The following is a 25975-nucleotide window of genomic DNA, read 5'->3' as shown; positions in this document are numbered from 1 at the left end:
ATATTATTGTGTTTCTGGGTTATCTTAACTTAAGTACTTTCTATACACATTTTGTTTTATCGTATTATATCTCACAGTTATATCTCTCTTTAGAATAATATTATTTAAATACGACAATTGAAACTTCCGTTTTACCGTTACCAATCTATTTGAATTAATTATTACATGCGTGATGTATTTATTGCAAAACGGGTTTATGGCAAAACAGGTTGTTTTTTATAAATCTAATAACGATAGACATTCCAACCCGTTTTGCAATACCATTATTGCAAAACGGGTTTATTGCGAAACGGGTTGTCACAGCTTAAATCGAATAAAAAGTGTATCGCCCAGCACATGCATATATGAAGGGTAATTAACCGTTATGAGGAATGCAACATTTTGTGAGGATCGTGTTAAATATATCTATTTTACCTTTGCACTTTAAATATATCTAAAACTTCACACGAATCTACCATTCGCAGTATATCAATGATACCTCATTTATGTTCAGTCAAGTAAAGTGCGCTTATATTTTAAATAGCCAAATAAATGTAAGCAGGTATTGATGGGATACTACTTTCTACAAAAATTATTGCTTGTGACAAGAAAATGAGTGTCGTCTACTTATGTCAAATAAACATCTGATTGTTAAAGTATAGTCTTTCATTTTTAAGTGTTAGTCTGTAAGATTTAGTAGCGTTATTAACCCATTCATGCCTAGCGTCCTGAAAAAAGAACATTGCAAACAGCGTAGACCCAGATGAGACGCCGCCTAATGCGGCGTCTCATCTGGGTCTTCGCTGTTTGCTTAAAGGAATTTCTGTAAGAAATATTATAAATATAGAAATAAATATATTTGACATCCCTAATTTTGGAAATAAATTGATCCAATTTAGAAGGATGGGAGAGTCCACTAGGCATAAATGGGTTAATTTGTTCTCATTCTCCAAACGTCAGTAACAGTTGACAAAGGCTCCACTTCTTTGTTAACCCTTTCAGTGCGGGAACCGAATTTTGAAGGCCTTTGCAAACAGTTTGGATCCAGATGAGACGCCACAGAACGTGGCGTCTCATCAGGATCCAAACTGTTTGCTATTCTGATAGTATTCTTAGAAAAAAATCGAAGAAAATGCTAATTTTAGAAATTCAGCAGACGACATTTTAGCAGAAGACAAATTTCCCAGCATGCAAAGGGTTAAGGTAAATATAAATGAGCCGGACTCTTTGAAAACGGTGCTTTATGCATGTGCGGTGCGTAAAGTGTCGTCCCAGATAAGCCTGTGTGGACTGTCAATTTGGGATGATATTTCCCACCTTAACTGCATTTTCGCTAAGAAAATACCTCATTTAAACGAAAAATACCATAAAAGCGGAAAGCATGTGCGGACGTCACATGCTAATCAGGGACGACTCTTTTCGCCTTTGAACTAAGCTCCGTGTTCTCAGAACGCGGCTCATAAATTGTGGCAATGCATTTTCTGAGAAGGAAGAAAAATCGTCAAAATCTGCATAAAGTGTTAATTCTTCATTTTGCTAATACACAATTATTCAAAGCTTGATATTAAAATTCGAAAAATGCAATTCCAAGTAAAATATTTTACCAATTATACACATTATGAAGATTGATTTGAAAAAGGCAGCAACACAGAATTCTGACATTCAGGCGTTGTAACATCATTTTGCCGTGTTTCACGAAAATGGAATTTGTCAGTGTTTCTTCTTCGTAAACCTGATCTGATTTACCGACACCTCGTGGAACTTATCAGTACAATATCTAGTTGTGCATGTGGTCGCCATGTCGTCGTAGGGGTTTTTGCAGAGTTATGGCTCTTTGAATTATTTAGCATACAGGACCTTTTCTTCGGTAAATCTCTGAAACTGATAGTCGGATTTTTACGAAACTTCAAATAAATATTAATTCTAATTAGGCGTTTCGTAGGAATGACGTCATCATTAGATATTTTGTTGAGTTTTGTAATGTTTAGGTGTTTCACCTAACATGCCTTTCCCGTGATTCGTTTACAAAATATTGATTTTTAATCAACTAAATAAATATCACGGTAACAATATCAGCTGTCATTATGTCTGTCATTGAAATGCGCGCTTTGTGTAGATGGGAGTTTGAAGCCTTTTAAACCATGTTATTTCTTTTGTTTGTTTTTTAATGATTTCATCATTGTAATATTGATATTGATATTAGTTAAACGATATTTTTCAAAGGTATTTGAAATGTCATAAGATTCTTAAAATATTCTTCTCACATTCGAATTTTCTTTTACACTTAGCAATGACATTCAATTCTGTTAGCTCACAATGCTTTTTACACACGCGTTCAAAATAATTTCAAAAACGCGTACGTTTCATAATGATATCGGACCAATTCGGTTGTAAAAAGATGTGTACTTTGAAATTTGCCACCAACTTCACAACTTAATCTGAAACTTAAAGCACGCATAAATATATAGCTCACTCTGCGAAAACGGGGCTTAATGCATATGCAGTCTGCACAGGCTTATCAGGAACGATAATTTACGGCTGAGCATGATTTTCGCTAAGAAACAAAAAACTACCAGAAAAGCGGAAAGTGTCGTCCCTGAATAGCCTTGCGGACTGCTCAGGTTTATCAGGGATGACACACAACGCACATTCATTAAGCATTCCCCAAAGCGAGATGCATATCGCAAACGCGCCTTGTTTATTTTGCCTTATTGCCGATACACGAGTCGATCGAGTCCGACTGTTTTAACCGTCGCTTTACAAATTTTGACATTGAGAACGGCTTCAGCGGACTGGCAGAGTTGGCAGGTTTCGATTATCACGATATCATGAACTTCAAGGTATGTTCGATTGTCCGTGTGCTCGAAATACATGTTTATTTTACACATTAAAGTAAAGGTTCTTGGTAAACGGGAATATGAAGAAAACCGGTCATTTTTTCTTTTTTGGAATGTATGTATGGAGAGCGGGTCAAACTGAGAAGGATGCAGCAATATATGGTCCTGCACGTGTATGTCTCAACTGTCATAACTGCGTGTTGATGGGGTTTATTTGGCAGAAGAAATATAAGTAGAGTATATTAGTTCTGAATTAGTTCATATACATTTACATGTTTCTTTTAAAAAGATGTTTTTGTGAGATAATTTTTATTTCATATGCATGTTACGGACATCTTAGTTAATTAACTACGTTTTTGTATGAACTTTAGGTAAAACAAGAAGCTGCGAACAAAATAAACGCTGATGCCAGCGGTGAAAGCCGTTTCAGTATCGATATATTGGCTCTTACAAATAAGTATAAAAGAATGGCAATGTCAAGGTCAAAATGAGGTCAGGTGATGTGTTGTCGCAAGTGTTCCATCCATTCGTGTTTTAAAGCTTTGTACCAAGCGGTGTTGATGAAATACAAAACTCGTAATTTTTGGTTAACGACGACTGTGTGATTTCTGAATTATTCTAAGTCCAAAATTCAGTCAACGTCAATGTCAAAAAGAGGTCTTGCGAAATAGGTATTTTGAGAATGCTCAAATATAGCATCCAGGAAAGTATCTAAGCCTTGTGAATAGGGGGTTATGGTGTTATACGTACAGTGACATCTAGAGTAAATCTCTTACGGACAAACGGACAGACGGACGGAATAACGGAGATGTCAATCGCGTGATGCCTTACGGCATCTGCAGATGCATAGTGACATAAAAACCTACGACAATTAATCACAGCTAGCACAAAATGTTCATAGAAAAGACATAACATAATATGAGCCTCATTTTGGGAACATTGGGCTTAATGCTTGTGCAATACGCACAGGCTAATCAGAGCGGATACTTTCCGCTTCAATGGTATTTTTCGCTTAGGGAAATGTCGTCTTGGCAAAAATCCAGTTAATGCGGAAAGTGTCATCCCTCATTAGTCAGTGCATTCTGCAAAGGCTTATCTGGTACGACACTTTAATGGGCATGCATTAAGCCCCGTTTTCCCAGAACGATGCTCATTTAGTAGTGGTACATGATATAGGATCAATAGCAAGTGAACTCGTTCGGGTTGAAAAAATTGATTTACGCATAACAGAGCAAATATACGCATTTACAAACTTATTCCTTGACAACGATATATTTTATATTTATATTTTATATATATTTTATATTTTATGAATATTCGGAAACTACCCTTTGCGGGTACCTCGTCGTGCTGTCAAACGGCGCATTAAATTGAAAAACACGTGTACATGTGGGTATTAATATAACGTAAAACGTATATTTTCTGATACAGGTACGAGTGGTCACAATTTATTGTATAGTCTAAATGTTTTGCTTTGTCAATATTCAGGAGTGGCCGAGCACTACATTTATCTAGCGTTCTAACGGTTAAGATATCAGTTGGTTTATTTAGGGGCATTTCCCGCTCTGGCCTGCTATCGACCTTTATCCTGTCACATGTCTTTAAATCAGCCCGATAACCAGGTAACCTGATATCCCAAAAGATATTAGGCTAGATGACCACGTGACCTCGAATATCCGTCAGTTGCTATCCGCGCATGCGCATGCATTTACTATTTTCTATTAATAAAATATACTTTTTTTTATTAATAAAATACCAAATACATGTAAAGATACTGACTGTTTGTTTAATTAATAACGAGTAACTCGATTTCTGTGTGTCTTAACAAGTTGGAAGCTAGAATAAGCGCTTTGCCTGACGTGGATTCACCATGTTTTTTTTTCGCGCGTGATGTTTACCATATTAAATATTTGAAATTTTTACTTGCTGTTGTTCGATGGCATGTTATGCTCTTAAATTATACAAGAGACTTTTGAAATCGTCACCACTCTGCATCACAGCTATGTTGGGTAAGAAAATAGGTGTGGATTCCCATTAAGACATAATTGTTTGATATGACATATCTCCAGAATCCCACATTAAATAATTAACGCCAAAATCGCCTGCTGATCAAGAATACTATCAGCGATTTTTTTCCCCTATTGGGAAAAGTACGTCAAATGTGTAGCCTGAACATTATATGTTTAGGAGTATTCAACATTATTTAAACAGCTGTTTTGACACCTGTTCCACAGGTCCCTTACCAACAAGCACTTTGGCTGCTGGATTGTCCACTCCAATGGATCTCAGAATGGTGGCACCATCGTTGGTCACCTGTATCTTCTCACTTCGACCCATGCTCTGAAGAATCTTGTCCTATACGATACGAAAAAACAACAGCCAAATATTTGAGCCTCGCTCTGTGAAAAAAGGGATGTAATGCTGTGCTTTGAGTGTCGTCCCAGATTAGCCGGTCCGCACGGGCTAATCAGGGACACTTTCCGCCTTACCTGGATTTCCATAAAAAAGAGTCTTCCTTTCAACAAAAAATAAAATAAAAGCGGAAAGTGTTGTCCCTCATTAGCCTTTGCATTAAACCCCTTTTCTTAAAGCAGGTCTAAAAAACCATACATTTCAAAAGGTTTATAAATAAAAGGTAACAATACTAGACAACAAACAGGACAGCAAACGATGTTCCTTAGTATCTACTATTTTGCAGAGGTTTAACAGTTTAAGTCCATAAGATTGTTTATAAATCTTTTTTTGTATAAACCAGTGTTGTTAAAGAAAATGATGACTGATCTTCATTTATTTACCTGGAAGGTAAAACATGCAAAAACGGGTATTTACTAACATTTCCCCCCACCCCCTACGTTTTGCTATACAAGAATGGTGTTAAAACATATTGGAATAATAATTGGAAAGCAATAAGCTAAAAAAAGAAAGGAATACTATGCTTAAAAAATAATGTCACAATTAACTAAATTACCTATATGAAGAAAATTATGGGTGTGCTTTGAGTTATTCACTTACCATGCCTTTAGGTCCAAGTGTGCTCTTCACCAAATCCCCAATTGCAATAGCTCCAACAAATGACGACTGAATTGAAAAATGACACAATTTTGTTTAGTTATTCAACTTATTGTCTAAAATACTTTTTGTTATACCATGCTTTACCTCAGTAGTATTAAAGGGACTTGTATACAGTTTGGCAAAATGACAATACATAGATCCAATTCTTTGAAAGCCTGTGTTGTAAATGACCCGCCACAAAGCCATAAGGGGATTGTTATCGTCGTTTGCTAGTCAATCAGTCAGTAACCCTTTTGTAATCGTTTCTTATTTCCAAACCCTGACAGATTTTCATGAAACTTGCTTTAAGTTTTAGGACCTTTAGTCATGCCCGCTTAAGGTCAAGGTGGCACCTTAAAGATCAGAGGTTCGAATCTCCTTTTTTGTGTCCACTCCATATCTTGTATACAGATTGCTAAAATGTTTAGGTCATGAGGATGATGTGTAGAAGTCATGACTCATACAGTTTGCCACAAGGTCAAAGTCTTACTTTAATTTCAAAGATTTCTTTTCCGCTCCTTATCTCCTAAATCTTTTGTCAGAACAATTTTAATGAGCTTTGGTAAAATGTTTCGGTTTTTGAGAAGATGCAAGAAGTCATGATTCATTCTGATTGCCTCTAGGTCCAAGTCTTACTTTAATTTCAAAGCTTTCAAGTCTGCTCCATATCTCCTTTTTTTTGACAGAATTAAATGCAACTTGACTTAGATGTTAACAGTATTAAGACAATTTGCAAAAGGCAAGATCAACGTCCAGCAAGAGTACGAATCTTTATAAATGGGACAAGTATTTTTACAATTCACACCATGCAGGTTACTAAGCAAGGCCCAAAAATGAAGTCAACTACTACGGACTACATGAATTGATACCCATTTAAAAAAATGCATGCTTCCTGAATAGGCCGTAGCGCCGGTCTTGTCAGGCAAAATTCTTTACGGTTGGGCGAAGCTTCTAATATCGCCGGTCCTTGTGACAGGCAAAAACTATATGACTAAATACCGAAAAGTCTAATACTTGCCAAAAGAACGAAAACACCTCATCAGAATCACTCTTTTCGTGAATTTCGAGCCTTAACGTCATTAAGAACACTAACGAGTCACTAGTTCTTATTAGTGCTCTCCCTTTGTTGTTTTTCGAAAACGTCCATTTTATTGATCCGACATATTACTGTGCCATATCAAAACAATCAATATGAAGCGAAGTTGTAAACTTTAAACGGGATTATGGAAACAGTGTTTTTTTTCATTCAAAATTGGGTCCAGTAGCCAGACGCATTCCCAATGTAAAATAGTATATATTTTTCCCAAGTGGGAGCTAAAAATTCCCAATGGAACCAAACAAAAAAATTGTTTTTTTTTTTAGGTATGAAATATTTTGTTCATCTCCCATCCATATAAGATCAACCTTAGTAAATATAATACTTAACACACTTGTATCCTCAATTTTGAAGCATTTGTGAGCAAAACAACAACAACACTGATTTCCCAGTGTTAGTCAAAACGCCGCGAATTTCCCAATCCAAAGGGACCCGGCCCCATTCCCAAAATGGTGAAAAAACACACTGAAACATTACAGTTTACTCCTGAACCAAGAATGCACATTAGCAGAGACTTGTTGCAATCTGCAAGTTAAACAGGCGAGTTAAACACGATTCTTTTCAATCGTACAGTTTACTCTGAAAATCTTCGTAAATTAAGCATTTTGATCTAAAAACTCATTTTGGTTATCTGTGGCTACTCTCACTGTCTCATTGTTGAATGATTTCAAACCAGTCCAAGTTTCGTTGTTGTTGTTTTTATTTTGTTTTTTAAGTTTTCACATAAAATATTGCAGGGCTTGTAAGACTTTTAAAGGGGCCTTTTCTTCACGTTTTGATAAATTGACAAAATTTTAAAAAGTTGTTTCAGATTCGCAAATTATCGTTTTAGTTATGATATTTGTGAGGAAACAGTAATACTGAACATTTACCAAGCTATAAAATAGCCAATATATGCATCTTTTGACGATTTAAAAACCTGTAAATTATAAAGCGTTGCAACGCGAAACGATTGAATAATTTGGAGAGTTCTGTTGTTGTCGTTAAATTTTGTGAAACTACGCGGATAGCTTATTCAAAGTATACAATACTTTCTATGTTGCGTGAGTGTGGATGGCCGAGTGGTCAAAATGGTTTATACTTTTACCCCAGGACTCCTGGTGTCAGTGGTTCGAACCCAGTTGTGGGTTACTTTTTTTCATTTTTTTTATATTTTATTCTCGATTTTTCACTGGAGCTTATAATTTGCAATGTTTACAATTATCAATATAAAGCATTTAATGACAAACTTCAAAACATGCAAAAATCTGTGAAAAGGCCCCTTTAAGGGCTAAAACACAATTATTAATATTATTTTTTATGCAACCTCAGTGATTATGCCTATCACTAGAAGATATTTTTTTTTTACATTTACAGGCACATTCCTACTGAAGTGCCAATAACACAATTTTCACATGACATGATATGACTGTCAAAATATCATCACTAGTAGTTTTTCTATTAAAACCTAGAGCAGGGCTCGAATTTAACTTTTTCTTCTACTTGCAAAACATTGCGAGCAGCTTTTATACCAACTCGCAAAATCAAAAATATTCTCGCAAGTTTTGCTGGAAACAATTTAATTTCCGTTTTTTTTTCTAACCCAATGGTTAACTTTGCTTTATCTTTCGTGCTGTTATTTCAGTATGTGGGCAAAAAGAAACTTTTTATTTTTCGCTTCGACGCCATGCCTGTTCAAGTTCAATGAACACGTGTAAATAAGTAGACTGTTTCATGTTCTTTGCACCAATACCATCCGCGTATCTGTACTATAAGTATTCAAGTCTACATACAAGGTGCGCGCTTCTGCACACGGGTATTCGGACGTTCTATAAATTGACCTACGGTTTAGGGTTTACGACATCGAGCGCATTTAGCAATATTACTCATTGTTTTTTTTCACTATTTCTTTACTTGCCAAAAAATACTAAAGGCTTAAAACTGAACTCGCAATCGGTATTTTGCACTCGCATTTTGCGAGTGTGCGAGTGTTAATTTCGATCCCTGCTAGAGCTTAAAATGCTTTGTGATGCAGAATATAGCCCCTAATGATAGATAAGATGCATTTTAAAGATTCCTAATTCATCAATTATGCGACTCTAATTTTTCCCCAATTCATTGCTTTCGCGACTCGTTTTTTTTCCCAATTTGAAGATTTCACGACTTAAAAAATTCCCAAATGTAGGGGTACAGGTACCTTTCCCCTTGGGGAAAAAACGCTGAAATATCACCAACAAGCAGCACAATGATTTTACAAGTCAAAGCCCTACCAATCTTACAGTCTCTGCCTTTTCTTCTTCTGCACCCCGACTAAAGATCTGCACTGGATTGAGGGAGACCTGGAAATAGCGGTAAGACACACACATTGGCTGAATACATGTACTGTTGTATATCCTATTAAGATTCAATTGAAACAATCTCCGATCCATATTTTTTATTCAGTTGACAAGACTCAAGAGTACTGCTTTTAACCCATGATATAGTAAACATGTCGCCTCCCGTAAACTCACATGGCAACATTAAATAAGGTTGTTTTGGTTAAATGCGAAAGAAGTTCACAATGATATTATAAAATATACCATATACAATTATGAAATGTAATAAGTGACACCATTTGTATACCATTTTGTACATAACAAGTTGAAATTTTTCCAAAATCTCTAGAAGGTTCCCCTGGTCAATGCTTGTTGTGGGTTCTGTGTAATATACTTTCAAAAGAAAAATTGTTCGTTGCCGTCAAACAGGCTACACGCCACTATATCAATCCACATACAATCGTCGTCATCGTCATCGTCATCATCATTATCATCATCATCATCATCATCATCATCATCATCATCATCATCATCATCATCATCATCATCATCATCATCATCATCATCATCATCATCATCATCATCATCATCATCATCATCATCATCATCATCATCACCATCACCATCATCATCATCATCATCATCATCATCATCATCATCATCATCATCATCATCATCATCATCATCATCATCATCATCATCATCATATTCATCACCATCATCATCCTGAAGGTTAAAGTTTTTAAAGCATAACTAACCAATTTCGTATGTGTCAAAATGAAATGTTGCTGCGAAACGTCCCGACAAGGTGTGGGCAACACTGTCTATTATAATTGCTCATTGGGAAATTGTCGACCTGAAATGGCCCACAAGTCACCCGGGGGTTACTAGAAGCCGATTCATGTCACCCTGGGATGACTTCAAGCCGACGCTAGTCACCCCCGGGTGACTAGAATCGGCTTCATGTCACCCCAGGGTGACATGCATCGGCTTCTATATAGTCACCCCGGGTGACAAGAATCGGCTGGCAGTCACCAAAGGGTTACATGAATCGGCTTCTGGTCACCCTAGGGTGACTTCAAGTCGATTCAGGTCGACAATGACATTGAGCAACGCTCATTTGGGTCATTGTTGACCTGAATCGGCTTGACGTTACCCAGGGGTGACTAGAAGCCGATTCATGTCACCCTGGGGTGACTTCAAGCCGACGCTAGTAAGTCAGTGGTCTATTTTAATTCTGGAGGTCGCTCGTTAAATAAGTAATGGAACCATGCGCGCTGTATATATAAAAAAACGTTTAAACATTGTTAAATGACGCTGTTTGAAAAGAATCTGACAGGTTTAAAATTTTAATATTTAAACATTAAACTCATTAATATGTCGTGATGACATAACAATTTTGGTTAGAGTACATACGCGACACGCTAATTCACCGGACAATGCATAGGATACAACGCAGCAAAATAAACACTATAACATTCCTTCACTTGAAATTTTTTCACAAGATTTATCATCGAATTCCTGGTTTATAAAGTTTCAAGAAATTAATATCACGTTCAAAAAAATGAAAATAAAATTAACTTTTTACATATTAAAGTAAACATAATTAAACGTTGCAATAATAAGCTAGACTACAAGCTCAGATGTAATATGGTACTTTAAATTCGACGAAATCATAGTTTTATATCATTGCCTATATACGTGCACTCTGTCAGTACATTTGCTCCTACTCTGTGCAGATAATTATGATCATGCGAACCATCGACACAATTTTCAGTTCAAATACGATAAACTCGTCGGTATCGACTTTTCGCCAAAAGTCTGTCAGGACTCTAACGAGCTAGATTCTATATTTTTTTCTATGATTTTTTATTATTCCCATAAATCATTGTGTTTAAAAACGTTGGATTATACATCAAATAATGTTAAGCCTGTATTCAAATTGCCAATAGTTATTGCAATATACCAAATTGATATACCGGTACGTTTCATTAAAATCATGTTTCACTAAAGCTGTATTTACTTTTACGTAGATGACAGTTGTATTAATTGTTTTGTTCATTTGGTTGATTGACTAATGTCAAATGCTCGTTTTAAAGTGTATATTTATAGATCTGGTGTGTCGCAAACACGAGAGAACGACAAATGCAACAATTCTCGTTCTGGAAGGTATATGTGTCGTTCTGACGTGTCCGCGTGATGGAAAGTTTGAAAGTCGCCAACACAAGTGAACAATAAATATCATAATACTTAATGTTCCGCGTGTTTTTGGCTTTCAAACCCGCCAACACCACAGAGCAACAAATCAGGGGCGCCAACGCAAAGCCGAAACGAGAAATTTATGTGGCTGCATATATATATATATATATATATGGTCGTTCGGGCGTGTACTAATGTTTCAATTTGCTGCCTATGATTTGGCTTTCTGGTGGGCTGGCGGACTTGACTGTCTCCCACACGCGGAAGCGAGAACTCGACAAATTTCACACTGGTGTGTTGGCGCGTATATTTGTCGTTCTGGCGTGTTGTCATGTAAGCAATGGGGCGTGGAAAGTTTTTACCCCAAATGCAATTCGGTTAAAACACTTTGTTGGTGACACTTTTCAATGTTTTTGTATAAAAAGCAATACTAAATTTTATTACTTATTAATACTTACAGGAATTCGTGCTATCTCCGCGCCGACATATTATAGAATTCTGGAATAGCTCAATCATATTCCCTGTTAAAACAAATTAGACATTACACTGTGAGAAGTTTTCAAAACGTGAGCTCATTGCACAAAAAAACTTAATGATCGACTTGAGCCCCTTGTCAGCATCTACAATGTTACGTAGGCCAAATAAAAAAGTTGTTTTATTATATGAACGCATATCAAATTCAATTTAAAAATTTAAATGAGCACATGTGTGCAAATTTATGTTAATTCATAGATACCCATGCATGCACGTTTATTTTAACAGTTTAATTTAAACAACTACATAATTTTTAATCACTTAGTTATTCAATAATTATTGGTAGACGTAAATATATATAGTAGACTCTTCGCATTCCATATAAAAAAACAATGACCAATTCGATGTGCGTTCAATATTGCAGCCGAATAAATACCATAAAAAATATAGGTTCAATTGAGCTCCGCCGAAAAACAACATCCGTGTGTAAGATTTGGGTACTTTTCGCCTTGTGTTTCCTAAAGCAGATATAAATAATATTAAAAAACACAATGAACGCTATCAAGAGGCGGGTCGGCAAGCTCCGTGAGAATATCGTTGGACTATGCATCCGAGGATCGAGTGGTCAGATTCCTGAACCGGCGAAATAACTTGTTGTTGGGATTTGCTTTCACAATATTTTATGGCCATTTTTCCCATACTTCTGATTCAGGAAGGGAGGTTACAGTTTCGCACATAATTCTGTCAAACCAGCTGAAAAAGAAAAGTGTGAGTACCGGTACTTTAATCCAAATGAGTGAAATACTAAATCGGTTTTAGAGGGGAAAAGTGGGAATCATACCTTAAATGTCAGAATAAAATAATTCGCAGACGACAGCAGGTATCAAACAATACTAACATTCAATAACCATACAATTGTGGAAGAACGAGTTGTGGTTCTTGTGCACTGAATTCTTCAATGTGATATTATAGTGTTTACATATTTCGTTTCACATTGATACCTTTGACTGGTTTCGAGTTATGTCATGGGCAATGAATTAGAAGGCCGCACGAACAGCCACTCAAACAGCATGATTCAAGTACACATCCCTCTACCATTACATGTTTATTGTGCATGAGTATTATTGTACAATGATATTGCTGAAGCAACACGCATTTTTTAGTGAGTTGTCACATCCAAATGCATTATGCGCCACCCTCATATATGATTGTGATTGATTTCTTCACGATATAGAGCTAAAAAGAGCAAATCAATAAATGCTGAAAGTTAAGATTTAATCCTATTTAAAACGACACAACAATACTCTGCAAAAAGCTCGGTCGTGAATTTCTAACTCGTTAAAATGATCCATTTATAACACAACGTACTGCGGGAAATATTGTGTAAACCGGTGTTACCGTGCATTTGGTTAATGCCAGACCTTCATTACTGTACAGTGCAGTAAAGATCGAGTACTAGTGTAATACACATACATGCTGACAAGGTGTTTCACAATGTGTTCAGGCTGGTGGAAATGAACATAAAATGTAGCCTTTTGAAATGATTAACAATGTATTTATTACACGAGCGTAAATTGTGATTGCATTCTATTTCGTCATATATAATCATGTGCAATAGTGTGGAAATGCGAACTTGTACACACAAGAGGTGAGGCAGTTTTCATTCACACATTTGATTGATCACCGGTTTCATACACATGTTATGCAAACATTTCCGATAATCATTTTGCTGCTTTAATGTGAAACACCGTAAAATAAACATCATTGATTGCAGTTAAATCACAGCAGCATAAAAATTAATGGACTACAGCCTTTTATTATGGTAGTAAAGCAATGGAAAGAAATAAGAAGTTAAAGGAAATCGCTATTAGCTTGTGTCTACTAGAATTACAGCAATGCAATTCAGGGGCATAGCTAGCATTTTTTTAGCTGATGGCCCGGATATGATACATAAAAACGGGGGGTCCGGGGGTCCTCTCCCTGAAAATTTTCAAATCCTATAACGCCTGTGGTGTGATTTAAAGAATATATAGACAATTAATAAGATAAGAAAATATAAGACTTTGGCCTGTTTTTCTTTGATATTTTACTGCTTTATTTCAATGTCAGAGAACTAAATTTTACTGTATTTTCTTTATATCAGAGAACTAAATTTTAAAACAATATGGAAAGAGAAACATTGAAAAGTGTAACACTCCACTGATTCAAAAGTCAAACCATGGGAATTCTTCTTTCCAATAATACTGTCTGCATGTCTACAGTCAATGGATAAGGATACGGGGCCAAGTTCTCCATTTTAAATTTCCGCGATCATAAACATCGTTCGGAATGTTTCTAAAAAGTCCAACAATAATCGATTACAACTTAATGTAGTATTGAAAGGGAGACAAGTAGATCTGCATGTAGATCTATGTAAGCTTTTAACAGCAAGTCACGTGAAAAGAAGCGAGCTAGAATCTATACACATAGACAGAAGTAGAGTTGATAATTGGAAGATATGTCCCTTGAACACGACAACACTCCATTGTCTGAGGATTATGTTAATATGAAATGCAGATTTCTAACAGCTCACCCTCCTTAGGGTCAACATTTTAATGCGTTTTTCGAAGTTGAAGCATTTTTATTTTTTTCAAGTTTCAAAAAAAGTGTAGGTCCGGGCGTGCTGTGCCTAATAGCAGCTACGCCCCTGCTGAAACAATAAAAAAAAGGTGTACTGAATAACCGGTCGAGCTGTTGGCAATTTTTAGCGTATAACGTCTTCCCGTTACATCGCGCGGACGGTTTTGTTTTATCATGCGAGTGTCGCTGAAGTAGAAATCCAAATAAAAGTCACGCTTGATTTAATGTTATATAATTGTAAATAAGCGTTTGCGATTCCTTGTGTCCTCTCGTATTGATTATGATGACTATTTTATGAATACACGCAGTTTAACCTGAACATGAACGTATACTTTATAACCTCAGTAGTATCACACGATATTGATATTTCATGCTAGTAGATAAATTCATATATTTAGCTACGTAGTACAGTCAAGTTACCATTACCGGATCAGTAGCGTAATTAAGTCGTTCTGATGAAAAGCAGTCAGGGCCAAAAACTCTTCTTCGCAAGAGGCCTCTTATTATTCCCCTTAACCAAAAAGGCCATTTAATCTAAAGAAATTTCTTTAAAATCATGCATTTTTCTCTAAATATCCATTCTACTTCAGTATTTTTCATTCCCCAAAGCCAGAAAATGGTGGTTCCCCCCCCCCCAAAAAAAAACAACAAAAAACAGGTTGTGGCCCTTTCCCCAAAGTTGGTGTTTGGCCCTGGCAGTAAATGTTTTGAGACTTCTTTTACACCAGTTTGATTAAATATTACGTTTGCTTACTGATTCAGGACATATTTTTTATTTTTAAACGCAGGCAAAATGTTGTTTTTTTCGCCGAAGAATTCATGCACCAACGGATCAGTTGTAGCCATAACGGATCACGTGACTGAAACCACTTAGTGGGCATCTAACACGCTATTAGTACTGTCGAAACATGCAATGTATTGTTTACAATGACCACGTTACACTGCCAGTTATAAATAATATTCATTTTGTGTTATTAATTGTTTTATATATATGATATTGTATCCACACTTTACGCATGGTGTTCATGTGTGAATTATCTGTTGAAAATCCTAAAAAGATCGAAAAGATATGGGAATCTTATACACCATGTAAATTGTTTGAATCATATCTAATCATCGATATTGAATATGGAACATAAATAAAACATTAAGATTGAGATCATTTATTGTAAGAATCGAGAAGATTTGTATTTATTTTAATATAATATATATTATCAATACGCATATTATCACGCTTGATCCGTTATTGCCATAATTCTTCATTTCATTTAAAGTGTTGCAAACTCTTAAACACAAAACAAAACTGAAATTGATTTTTTTTCAGGCAGAAAGACTACTAAATGGCCTTTAAATTGATGTTTAAACTTCTTACTTTCCAATAGAGTTATAGCATGTGGCCGCGATAAATGTTCAACCTATATTTGGAAACGAGACCAAGTCAACAACGTCGTATTTACATGTCAGCAAAAATACCGAAATGTTTTACAAAGAGTAGCTCCGATTACGACTCAATCAATGCGTTTTAAATAAGGCCTTGAAGATGCTGTGTGCAAAATATCGTCTAAAATGTTTACTATTCATGGCGATACGCAGTCTTGAACATCAAAGGGATCCGCTATGGCTATGGGTAATGATCCGGCAATGGTAACATGACTGTATACACACTATTAAATGTTTGACTAAGTAGTTAAAACAGCTGTTTTATAAGCGGTTCCCGTTCAATAACAACACACTGCCCTGTATATGAGACACACAGCTTAAATGAATTAATATTAAAAGTGAATACATTGACTTTTGGTTTCTTCAAAACCTTATCACCGGGAAGTGATTGAGGAAATAACGGAGTTGAATCTTACTAAACATCTGTACAAACTGTGAGTTAATGTCATAATTAGATCTATTTATCATGAGATTCAAAATGTAACATAATTGTGAATAAAAAGACACGTCGTTTAAGGATTTAAATAACATTTTAGTTTACACAACTCAATGGTAGTCTAATTAATCTAATAGCCGAAAAAAACGAAATTAATGCACTGGTCAGCATTTGAGAAATAACAAACGCAAAAATTGAACGATTAACGAATGGTACAAGTCTACTTTCCTTTAAAACATATTTTTTTGTTTTAAACTAATTGGTGGCGTTTAATTTGCAGCTTTGGAAAAATGCAAATCAATACGAGACGCTAGTGTATAAGCTCATCTTTGTGCAACCGAACCACTAATCAGGTCACACGCGCTGCGATAAGTATTTTTAATTTTAATATTACGAATGTTGGGCTACTATACTGAGTAACAAATACGTAACAAATGCTAGTTTTTGGCTCTTATATGGGGCGGACCGAAAGTTCCATGGCGCGGATCAAATACGTGAAGTTTAGTTGTTTATCTAGTCAATCCGCGCGATTTCATAACATGGAAATGACGTCATATATTAACTTTGGAGAAGAAGGCGACGGTAAACTCTGACAGATTTTGTGGAAATTTACATTTGATACAAAGTTAATATGGCATATCGTTGCTATAAAAAGTCATTAATTGACGTACACGATCTGGCCGATATTTATATTCGCTGGGTCAATATGATCATATCTGCCCCAGGCCGATTTTTTTTTAAAGAAAAGACTGCGAAGCGCCACTTCAACCGAACAATATGATGATATATCATGAAATGACGTCCAGTCAGCCTTATCCAACGGTGAGAAATAAAATTAAGCTTACATTCAACGGAAAATCTAACATTATAATAGAGAATCTAGATTTAATTAAACGTAGCACACACTAGGAATTAGTAAAATACCGATAACAAATGAAACTGTATATTAGATTAATTATCATATCTACAGTTTCATTTTCTGTTCTTCCATCCATTAATCTTAATATAATTAAAACGACACTATTTTTGGAAATGTTTGTATCGAATGTAAACCGTTGAGACCAAAGACACGATTAACGAAATAGAATCAATGGTCGGAGAGATTTATTATATTTCTATTGACGTTTCCATTTATAAATAACAAATACATAATCCGAGATATTTTTTGAATTTTTAAATATTTTAATTTACTGTAAAATAAACATACATTTCAACAGTTGTCACGAAAATCCAGAGAGTTTAGCTGAAACTGGTGTGTTTCGTCACATAAATTACGTCACATGAGATACGTCATAAAACGCGCAATCAATTGAATGAGCATACAAGTACGGACAGGTGGTTCTGTAATGAATGTAAGTGAAGGAACAATTAATAGAATGATATATTTTTTATGTGATACGAAACATAACATACGAAAGAGCTGACCCGGAGGTCTTTAATCGGCCCTAGCGGACATATTATATAAGTCCGGCCCAGCTCTGGCGTATGTTATTGACGAAATAATTCCTAAATACCTTAGTTAAAAATATTAATATAATAATATTGTCGGGGAATGATGTGCAATTACGAAAATATAAATTATGCAGCGGATTAAAGCGATTATGCTAAGGATAATATAATACAGGCTAAAGGAAAATACATGTAGCCTGCAATATGACGGTAAATGAAGATCAAAACGAGCAAGAATCAGAAATTGTCCAGTTATTTGAACCTTCGCCAGATTTAAATGAACGCAAATTAAATGGCACTGAACCGCCAGTGGTTTGTTCACACGAAACTCCTCTCAAGTCGGAAAATGGACTTGACAAGGACGTTATCAATAAAGAGGATGTGCAGTTTAACGACATGGACAGAGGTTGGTCCTGGGTTGTACTATTCGCTAGCACTGGAAGCTTCATGCTAATCGGGTCCTGCATGAACGGCGTCGGCATTATCCACGCGACTTTACTGGAGCTCCACGGGGAAAGTTTTGGGCTCACTTCATGGGCAGGGGCTCTTCATACAGGGCTCGCCTCTCTCGGAGGTACGCATTGTTCTTTTATTCACTTTTTATTGTTTTATGCTGGTACCACTACCAGATTTTTCAGTGAGTTTAATTTTGTCATTAAACTCCAGAATACTTAGCCAGTTTTATTATGAACGGGCGTTATACAAACGAGACCTTGATATAATGTAGGGAGATATAAATAATAACAGGTTACAGGTTTTTTTCCTTCTTTGCGACCCGCCGAATATCGGCCCTTTCACCTAGACGTATTTTTCGCCTCTTACATAGATTTTACCCAAACAATGATATCTAAAAAAATTAATTTTTTTGGAACCTTTAATTACATTTGTTAACCTGATCCAGTGCAGAAAATACAACAATATTGCATAATTAAATTATCTGTTTCATTGAATTTGTTTTAAAAACAGTAAAATATGTTTAATTGATTATTTAAGACACCTTATTTTCCCGGCTTTCGCGCGATTTTTCCCCTCAAAGGCTCTTTCCCCAAAGTCAGATAAAAAAACCCAGGGTAACAACCATATAGTTGTGTAATATATAAGATTATAACACGGACGTGACTTGTTTTCTATAGACAAAGAAGGAAATCAAGCGTGTGTTATTCTGCAATAACTTATGGGCGGAGCTTAATGTTTCGAAAATAGTTCCGAATAAATAAAGAAAATATTGCAGTAAAATGCACGTGCTAAAACCCGCTCTAAAAGAAATGTAATAAATGTAGCATGTATATAAGTGTAATGAAACAACTAATTGTATATTTGGTGATTATTGGCATAAGCACGCCTACAAAAAATGTTATTTGTTAGGAAACGTAATTCAGAAAACATTTATAGCATGTCAGCTTTTCAGTAGCATCAATAAACGTGACGTCATTAAGTTTCTACGATTGTTGTTTTCAATGAAAGTGATGTCATTTGCAAAATATTTGTAAATGAAAACGACGTCATATGTTTGTACAATTCAATGACGTCACTTATTAGTGAACTTTGTACTAAGAAGGGCGGAGTATTGAAAAATATAGTTCACGTCCTAAAACTTGAATTAAATCAATTAGAATCGTGTTAGAATCGAAATAATATTTTTCTATGATGGTTAGTTGTCGAATAACCCACAGTAAGTTGTATAGATGCGTGTTATCAAATCACTCGTGCTTCGCACTCGTGATTTGATTCCTACGCCTCTATACTCCTTACTGTGGGTTATTCGACAACAAACCATACTAGAAAAATATTATTTCTTAAATAGTCACTAAGCATATTTTTCTTACACCTCTACTTTGATATGAGCCTGTTATAGTACCGAGCCGGATGTATTAGAAAAGGGAAGTAACATGTCTTATGTTTATCCTACATAGATATACGTCTCCATTTTCAAAGAAATAATGAAATCTGATCGGTACGACTCAGCATTTTTGGCTGAAATGTTTCATGGCCTTTAAGTATGTAATGACGTTTTACGCACGTGCGCCTAATATTTGTAAAATACGTTTTAACAGTTTGTGTTGTTTTTTTAAATAAAATTTACTATATCTAATGATCGAATCGTTATCCTGTCGAATCTGATTGAAAAAGATAAGCCAGGTCGGCTAGCTAAGTTGGTAGAACGCTGGACTGTTAATCCGAGGATCACGGGTACGATCCAATGCCTGGTCACAATACTTGTTTTGGTCATTAAATCATTTCGACGGCCATTTTTCCATTACATCTTAATCACGTAGAGCACTTGTCTGTTACTGGTATAAGTTGTTGCAGTAAGTATTCTTGGTTCCGTATACAACAGCCCATTCTTAGACTTAAAATTAATGAATAGCTTAAGAATCAAGAAAAAAAAATGCGTCAACATTTTTAACAAGCTACCACTGATGTGAAGATTGAAGAAATGTTCTGCAGCACGAACTATGATTTAGCTAGAAGTGATAAATGTCAAGTTTTATTAAAAATTAAAGCGATTCTTGAATATTCCAATTTTAAGATTTAGTTTTAAAGACTCTTTATCTCTATACCTAAGTCTTATATATTTTGAGTGAGTACGACCCCTTGTAATCTAGCAAGCCAGCACCCATACTTTGAATGCATAATATTAAATTGAAAAACTTTCATTTAATTATTTTGTAAATACCTTACCTCTATAATTCACGACAGTATGGGTAATGTCATTAATTACTTGACACAAATAACAACAAAACATTTTCTTTAAAATGAGAAATCTATTTTATAGCATACTTTTTAAAATATGGCTATGTGTCATATCGTCTTTGGCGTGTTTGCGGGTTTCTTGATGCGACAATTATGACGTGTATCGTATATGTGTCGTTCTTTAGTAATGGCGTGTTGGTGGTCAAATAAAAATATGTATACATTAAAAAATGATTTTTCATTTGCAGCGCCCATCTCCTCTGCAGTTCTTGACCGATACAGTTGCAGAGCAGCTTTAGTGTAAGCTGGTGTTTGCTACGTCACAGGTTTCCTAGCAACGGCGTTTTCGCCCAGTATCTACTGCACCATTTTTTCGCTGGGAATTCTTGGAGGTTAGAGCATCTAAAAGAATTGAACAGTCACAGTTGATAATCAAATACTACTTATATTAGAAGACAATACATGTATGAATATATGTTGAAGTAAAATTTAAGTGAGCATCCACAATTAAATTTTGACCATCACTTGTTTTTCTAAAATAATATATATAGAAGCAGGTTATATTAGTGAAAACAAAATGAGATTAACTATGTGAATATGTTGAATTATTTAAGTTACAAAATGCCTATTTTTTCTCAACCTATTGCATGTTTATATATATATATATATATATATATACAATATATTTTTTCCGTCACACTTTTGTTACAGTTTCTCATAGCACCTTCAATTCTTTACCGATCTCTTTCATATTTGCCATGTAGGTACCTTGCACGGACCTCTACCTCTTGATGACGTTTGAGGTCACTGGGGTCAAGGTCACCGAGGATAATAATTTTTTTTTTCTGTCACACTTTTGTTACAGTTTCTCATAGCACCTTCAATTCTTTACCGATCTCTTTAATATTTGGAATGTAGGTACCTTGCATGAACCTCTACCTTTTGATGAGGTTTGAGGTCACTGGGTTCAAGGTCAATGTCACCAAGGCTAATAATAGTTTTTTCCGTCACACTTTTGTTACAGTTTCTCATAGCACCTTCAATTCTTTATCGATCTCTTTCATATTTGCCATGTACCTTGCATGGACCTCTACCTTTTGATGAGCTTTGGGGTCACTGGGTTCAAGGTCACCGAGGCTAATAATAGATTTTTCCGTCACACTTTTGTTACAGTTTCTCAAAGCGCCTTGAATTCTTTACCAATTTCTTTCATATTTGCCATGTAGGTACCTTGCATGGACCTCTACCTTTTGATTACGTTTGAGGTCACTGGGGTCAAGGCCAATGTCACCGAGGCTAATAAAAGATCTTTTCCGTCACCATTTTGTTACAGTGTCTCATAGCACCTTCAATTCTTTACCGATCTCTTTCATTTTTGTCATGTAGGTACCTTGCATGGAGTCTCTACCTTTTGATGAGGTTTGAGGTCACTGGGGTCAAGGTCAATGTCACCGAGGCTAATAATAGATTTTTCCGTCACACTTTTGTTACAGTTTCTCATAGCACCTTCAATTCTTTACCGATCTCTTTCATATTTGCCATGTAGGTACCTTGCATGGATGTCACTGGGGTCAAGGTCACCGAGGCTAATAATAGATTTTTTAGGTGGTTATGAACACATAGATTGACAAAGCGCATCATCGGGGAGCATCCATAAGTTTCACTGATATTCTTGTTTACTACTACAACTATTCAATTGAAACTTTGCACATGATATGGTGGTCATCATGTAAGGTCGTATTACAATGACAAACTCTGACCTGCAATAAGGCAGAATTTAACCCCCTTAAAACTCCTGACTCTTACTTACATGGAGAAAAAACAGGGGGGTGCATTTGGGGAAATCTTGGTGAAGGTATGTTGCGAAAGAAATGCACACAGTTTTCGTTCAAAACTTCTGTAAGGATAGAGATATTGTGATGCAATTTTGTTTGTAGGTAGATTATATGCTTATCTAGCGATCGGTTGCATTTGGGGCCAGTTAGGTCAAGGTCATTGTTACTCTATAAAAGAAGAGTGTCCACTCAAAAAATTCAGATTGGATACTGGCATTTTTTGTAGTATTTTGTGTGGGTTTGTTCATGTTCACATTCAGACCTTTGTTAGCATTTGTTTTGAGGTAAAGTGGGATACATTTTAATAAATATAGAACAATGACATGACTTTGGATGAAGTTAGTGTGTGGTGATTGTATTTGTAGGTAGCAAGCATACCAAAGTTATGATTTTGGGGACAGTTTGGTCAAAATCACTGTAACTAGAAGTAAAAGAATGATTGGTGCTCAATAACTGTTATCAAAAACGGAGGACTGTATTGACGTTTGTGCGAAAGCAACGGATTTAATGTTCTAAAAGTAATAATGATTTATGATGAAGTATTATGTAAATATGGTGATAGTCCAAATCAAATGCTTCGAATGACATTTGCCAAAGATGTTGGTTCACTCGGATACGATTTAATGAATCAAATCATTTATGAACAGCCAATAAAAGTTTACTCTACAGTTACAATAGTTCAATATTATACAACTAACATATTAAAAACTATTAAATTGCTATAACGAATACAAGTCAGCTAAGCTACTATTTATTATGCAATGTTACATCTTAAAGGGGCCGTCCAACAGAAAAAGCGTCGTATCGACGCGATTCGATATTTTGGGAAACTACGAGGATTGCTTATATAGCTAAACAATACATCCGCAATGTATATGAGCTTGGATGGTCGAGTGGTCAATGCAGGAGGCTTTTTACTCCAGGACTCCAGGAATCCAGGGGTCAGTGGTTCGAGCCCTGTTGAGGGTTACTTTTTTTTAAATTGTATTCTTGTTTTTTTTTTACTGGAGATTTATAGTTCAAATGTTTAAATTTATTAATATAAAGCATTTAAAGCATTTAATGACAAGCTTCAATACATGCAAAAATCTGTTGGACGGCCCCTTTAATGCCCGATTTAAACGCAAAAAGTATATAATAAAGTACATAAACCAAACTCAATCCACACTCAATACACAATAAATACGTTTATAATATGAATATATACAATATATTAAAAAAAGGATACACCGGCTACATGTACTGATGTAATTTTTGTTTGTAGCTAGATTATATGCATACCTTGCTGGCGATGATTATTAAATTCAGCTAATTTGATTCGTACAAATGTGTAAATAATACTCCTTGACATGGTCAAAATTCTTGTTTTAATTTATATATGTTCGTCGTTTAGTTTATCTATACTTAATAACAACAGAAAACGTACGTAAAGCGGAATAGTCAAGCGTCTTGGAAAATATCTTGTTATTTTATATAGTATTTACTTTTACAACTTCCAGTATTAGGTCAATCCCTAATATTTAGGTTAAACATTTAAGGGGTGTTGCGGAAGTTTTGCTGATTTTTTTCCATCTAATGGATTTTGTCCAAAATTTATATATAAGATATATATTCACATAATATATGAAAAATGAAAATAAAAGCATAGGGTCACCGGCCTTGTTTTGATTTTATTCGCCATTATATAACATGTACTTTTTTCAATAAAACTGAAAAATCTCAAGTTACGTATAACCTATGAAATTGCCCACATGTAGATATTCTTTAAGCTAAGATATATCATATACCATTTAATTAAACCACACACTTCCAATAAAATGGAGTACACAAGTTAAATTTTAAGAAATTCATTTTTTTATAATATTTATGTCACCCCAAAAAACGATATTTTTTGCGAGGCTGTTTTCGGAGAAAACCCGAGCTATTGTCATAGCCAGCTCGTCGTCCGCCGTCCGCCGTAGGCGTCGTGCTAAAACCTTAACATTGGCCATAACTTTTTTAATATTGAAGATAGCACCTTGATATTTGGCATGCATGTGTATCTCATGGAGCTGCACATTTTGAATGGTAAAATTTCAAGGTGAAAGGTGAACATCATCCTTGAAGGTCAAGGGTCGAAAAAACAAAGTCAATGGAAGTAATAAGCTTTAAATGGACATATTTATCTGCTCTGCCCACGTATATATTTTTGTTATATATAAATAAAGCGGCGCAGTAGGCGGCATTGTGTTTCTGACAAACACATTGTGGTAAAAGGTCAAGGTAAAGGTCCTCCTTTACGGTCTATGGTAAAAAATACAGATTAAAGGGAAGAAATAAGCTTTAAAAAGGGAGAAAATTGTTCAATATTGAACATAGCCACTTTATATATTTGGCATGCATGTGTATCTCATGGAGCTGCTCATTTTGAGTGGTGAATCTACAGTCACTGTAGTGGCTTTTAATTATTTGCTACTAAAAATAGAGATTTGTTACAGACAATTATTTTCAAGGGAAGTAATTTATATAATTATAAATCCCATATAATATATTTCCTTACCAAGAATTGAATTCTTTTCACAGTTACTGTAAAGATTTATTATTTTGATTATTTATAACCCAAATGATTGATTTGTCAAAGTTTTTTTTAAATGATGTAATTATAATTTCTTTGATGTTCATTACATACCTGTGGACTTATGTCCATAGATACATGATAAACTCTGGCTATGATTTTATGAAAGAGAAAAAAATCAACTCTGGCTATGATTTTATGAAAAAGAAAAAAACAAAATCTGGCTATGATTTTATGAAAAAGAAAAAAACCTCTGGCTATGATCTCTTTGATAAACCACAGGCCTTGGTTGTCAGTGATGTCTGACTTGGTCATAATTGACTGTGAGACCCTCCCCCCCCCCCGCCTTCACCCGGTTGGATTGGACAAAATTCAAGGGAAGTGATAAGGGAGATGATTTCCATACCTGCCAAATGATAAATAGAAATTTTATTTCAATGCGGCGCAGTAGGGGGCATTGTGTTTCTGACAAACACATCTCTTGTTGGGTCACTAGGTCAAAGGTCAAGGTCACTGTGACCTCTAAAAAAAATAATCTGACAAGCTTTCGCAGCCGAGCGTGGCACCCGTTATGCGGTGCTCTTGTTTTACTATTGTAACCACATAAATGGAATTTAAAATTGTTCTGTCTAATAGAGTTCTGCGAAACTGCTCAAATATGTTCATCTACGTATTGCCATCATAAAACACCAATAAAAAAGGGGGTCACCGAACTTTTAACAGAGATTTTTTGTTTTAATTATCCCTACCGTCTACGTCAAATTTAATAAAATTCAGCAATAAGACAAAACCCAAGTACCGGTACATAGATTGTAAGAAATATGCATAAACATTAAAAAAACTAAAAAAATCTTAACTGGAATCACAACAGCTTACCAAAACACATTAATAAAAAACAATATTTAATCACAAACATGATACCATACAGTATCAAACTCGACCTTAATCATTAATTACTTACATGTACTTGTTCTCAGATTTCGGCATGTTTTGTAGTTTGTGATTAAATGCTTTACAT

At 35.3% G+C, this 25975-nt stretch overlaps 3 protein-coding genes across 5 annotated transcripts in view; 2 read left to right on the top strand and 1 right to left on the bottom strand.

The window, feature by feature from the left end:
* LOC127854265 (uncharacterized) overlaps positions 1-25975 on the top strand; it is a 463099-nt gene that overhangs the window by 10233 nt on the left and 426891 nt on the right. The window lies entirely within an intron of this gene.
* LOC127854273 (T-complex protein 1 subunit beta-like) overlaps positions 1741-25975 on the bottom strand; it is a 461928-nt gene continuing 437693 nt past the window's right edge. The window contains exons 4-5 of the mRNA XM_052389345.1: positions 5060-5171; positions 1741-1860 (exon numbers count right to left, since the gene is read on the bottom strand). Of these exons, the coding sequence (XP_052245305.1) occupies positions 1823-1860; positions 5060-5171 (150 nt within the window). The 3' untranslated portion in view covers positions 1741-1822. The remainder of the gene's footprint in view (positions 1861-5059; positions 5172-25975) is intronic.
* LOC127854271 (monocarboxylate transporter 10-like) lies at positions 16982-20946 on the top strand. The gene is made up of 3 exons (XM_052389343.1): positions 16982-17247; positions 17945-18448; positions 20817-20946. Exons 2-3 carry the CDS (start codon positions 18079-18081, stop codon positions 20870-20872), a joined length of 426 nt encoding a protein of 141 aa, XP_052245303.1. The 5' UTR covers positions 16982-17247; positions 17945-18078; the 3' UTR covers positions 20873-20946.

The sequence above is a fragment of the Dreissena polymorpha genome, chromosome 12, assembly GCF_020536995.1.
Source record: "Dreissena polymorpha isolate Duluth1 chromosome 12, UMN_Dpol_1.0, whole genome shotgun sequence".
In the NCBI taxonomy this organism is placed as follows: Eukaryota; Metazoa; Mollusca; class Bivalvia; order Myida; family Dreissenidae; genus Dreissena; species Dreissena polymorpha.
Note: the sequence above shows the minus strand (reverse complement) of the source record. Positions and strands in the feature narration are given on the sequence as shown.

What these genes read in the sequence shown, in the direction of transcription:
- LOC127854271 (XM_052389343.1), top strand. Translation starts at nt 18,079, where the DNA reads ATGACGGTAAATGAAGATCAAAACGAGCAAGAATCAGAAATTGTCCAG. An exon ending in AGGGCTCGCCTCTCTCGGAG is followed by an intron (nt 18,449 to 20,816) that starts GTACGCATTGTT and finishes TTTCATTTGCAG; the next exon opens with CGCCCATCTCCTCTGCAGTT.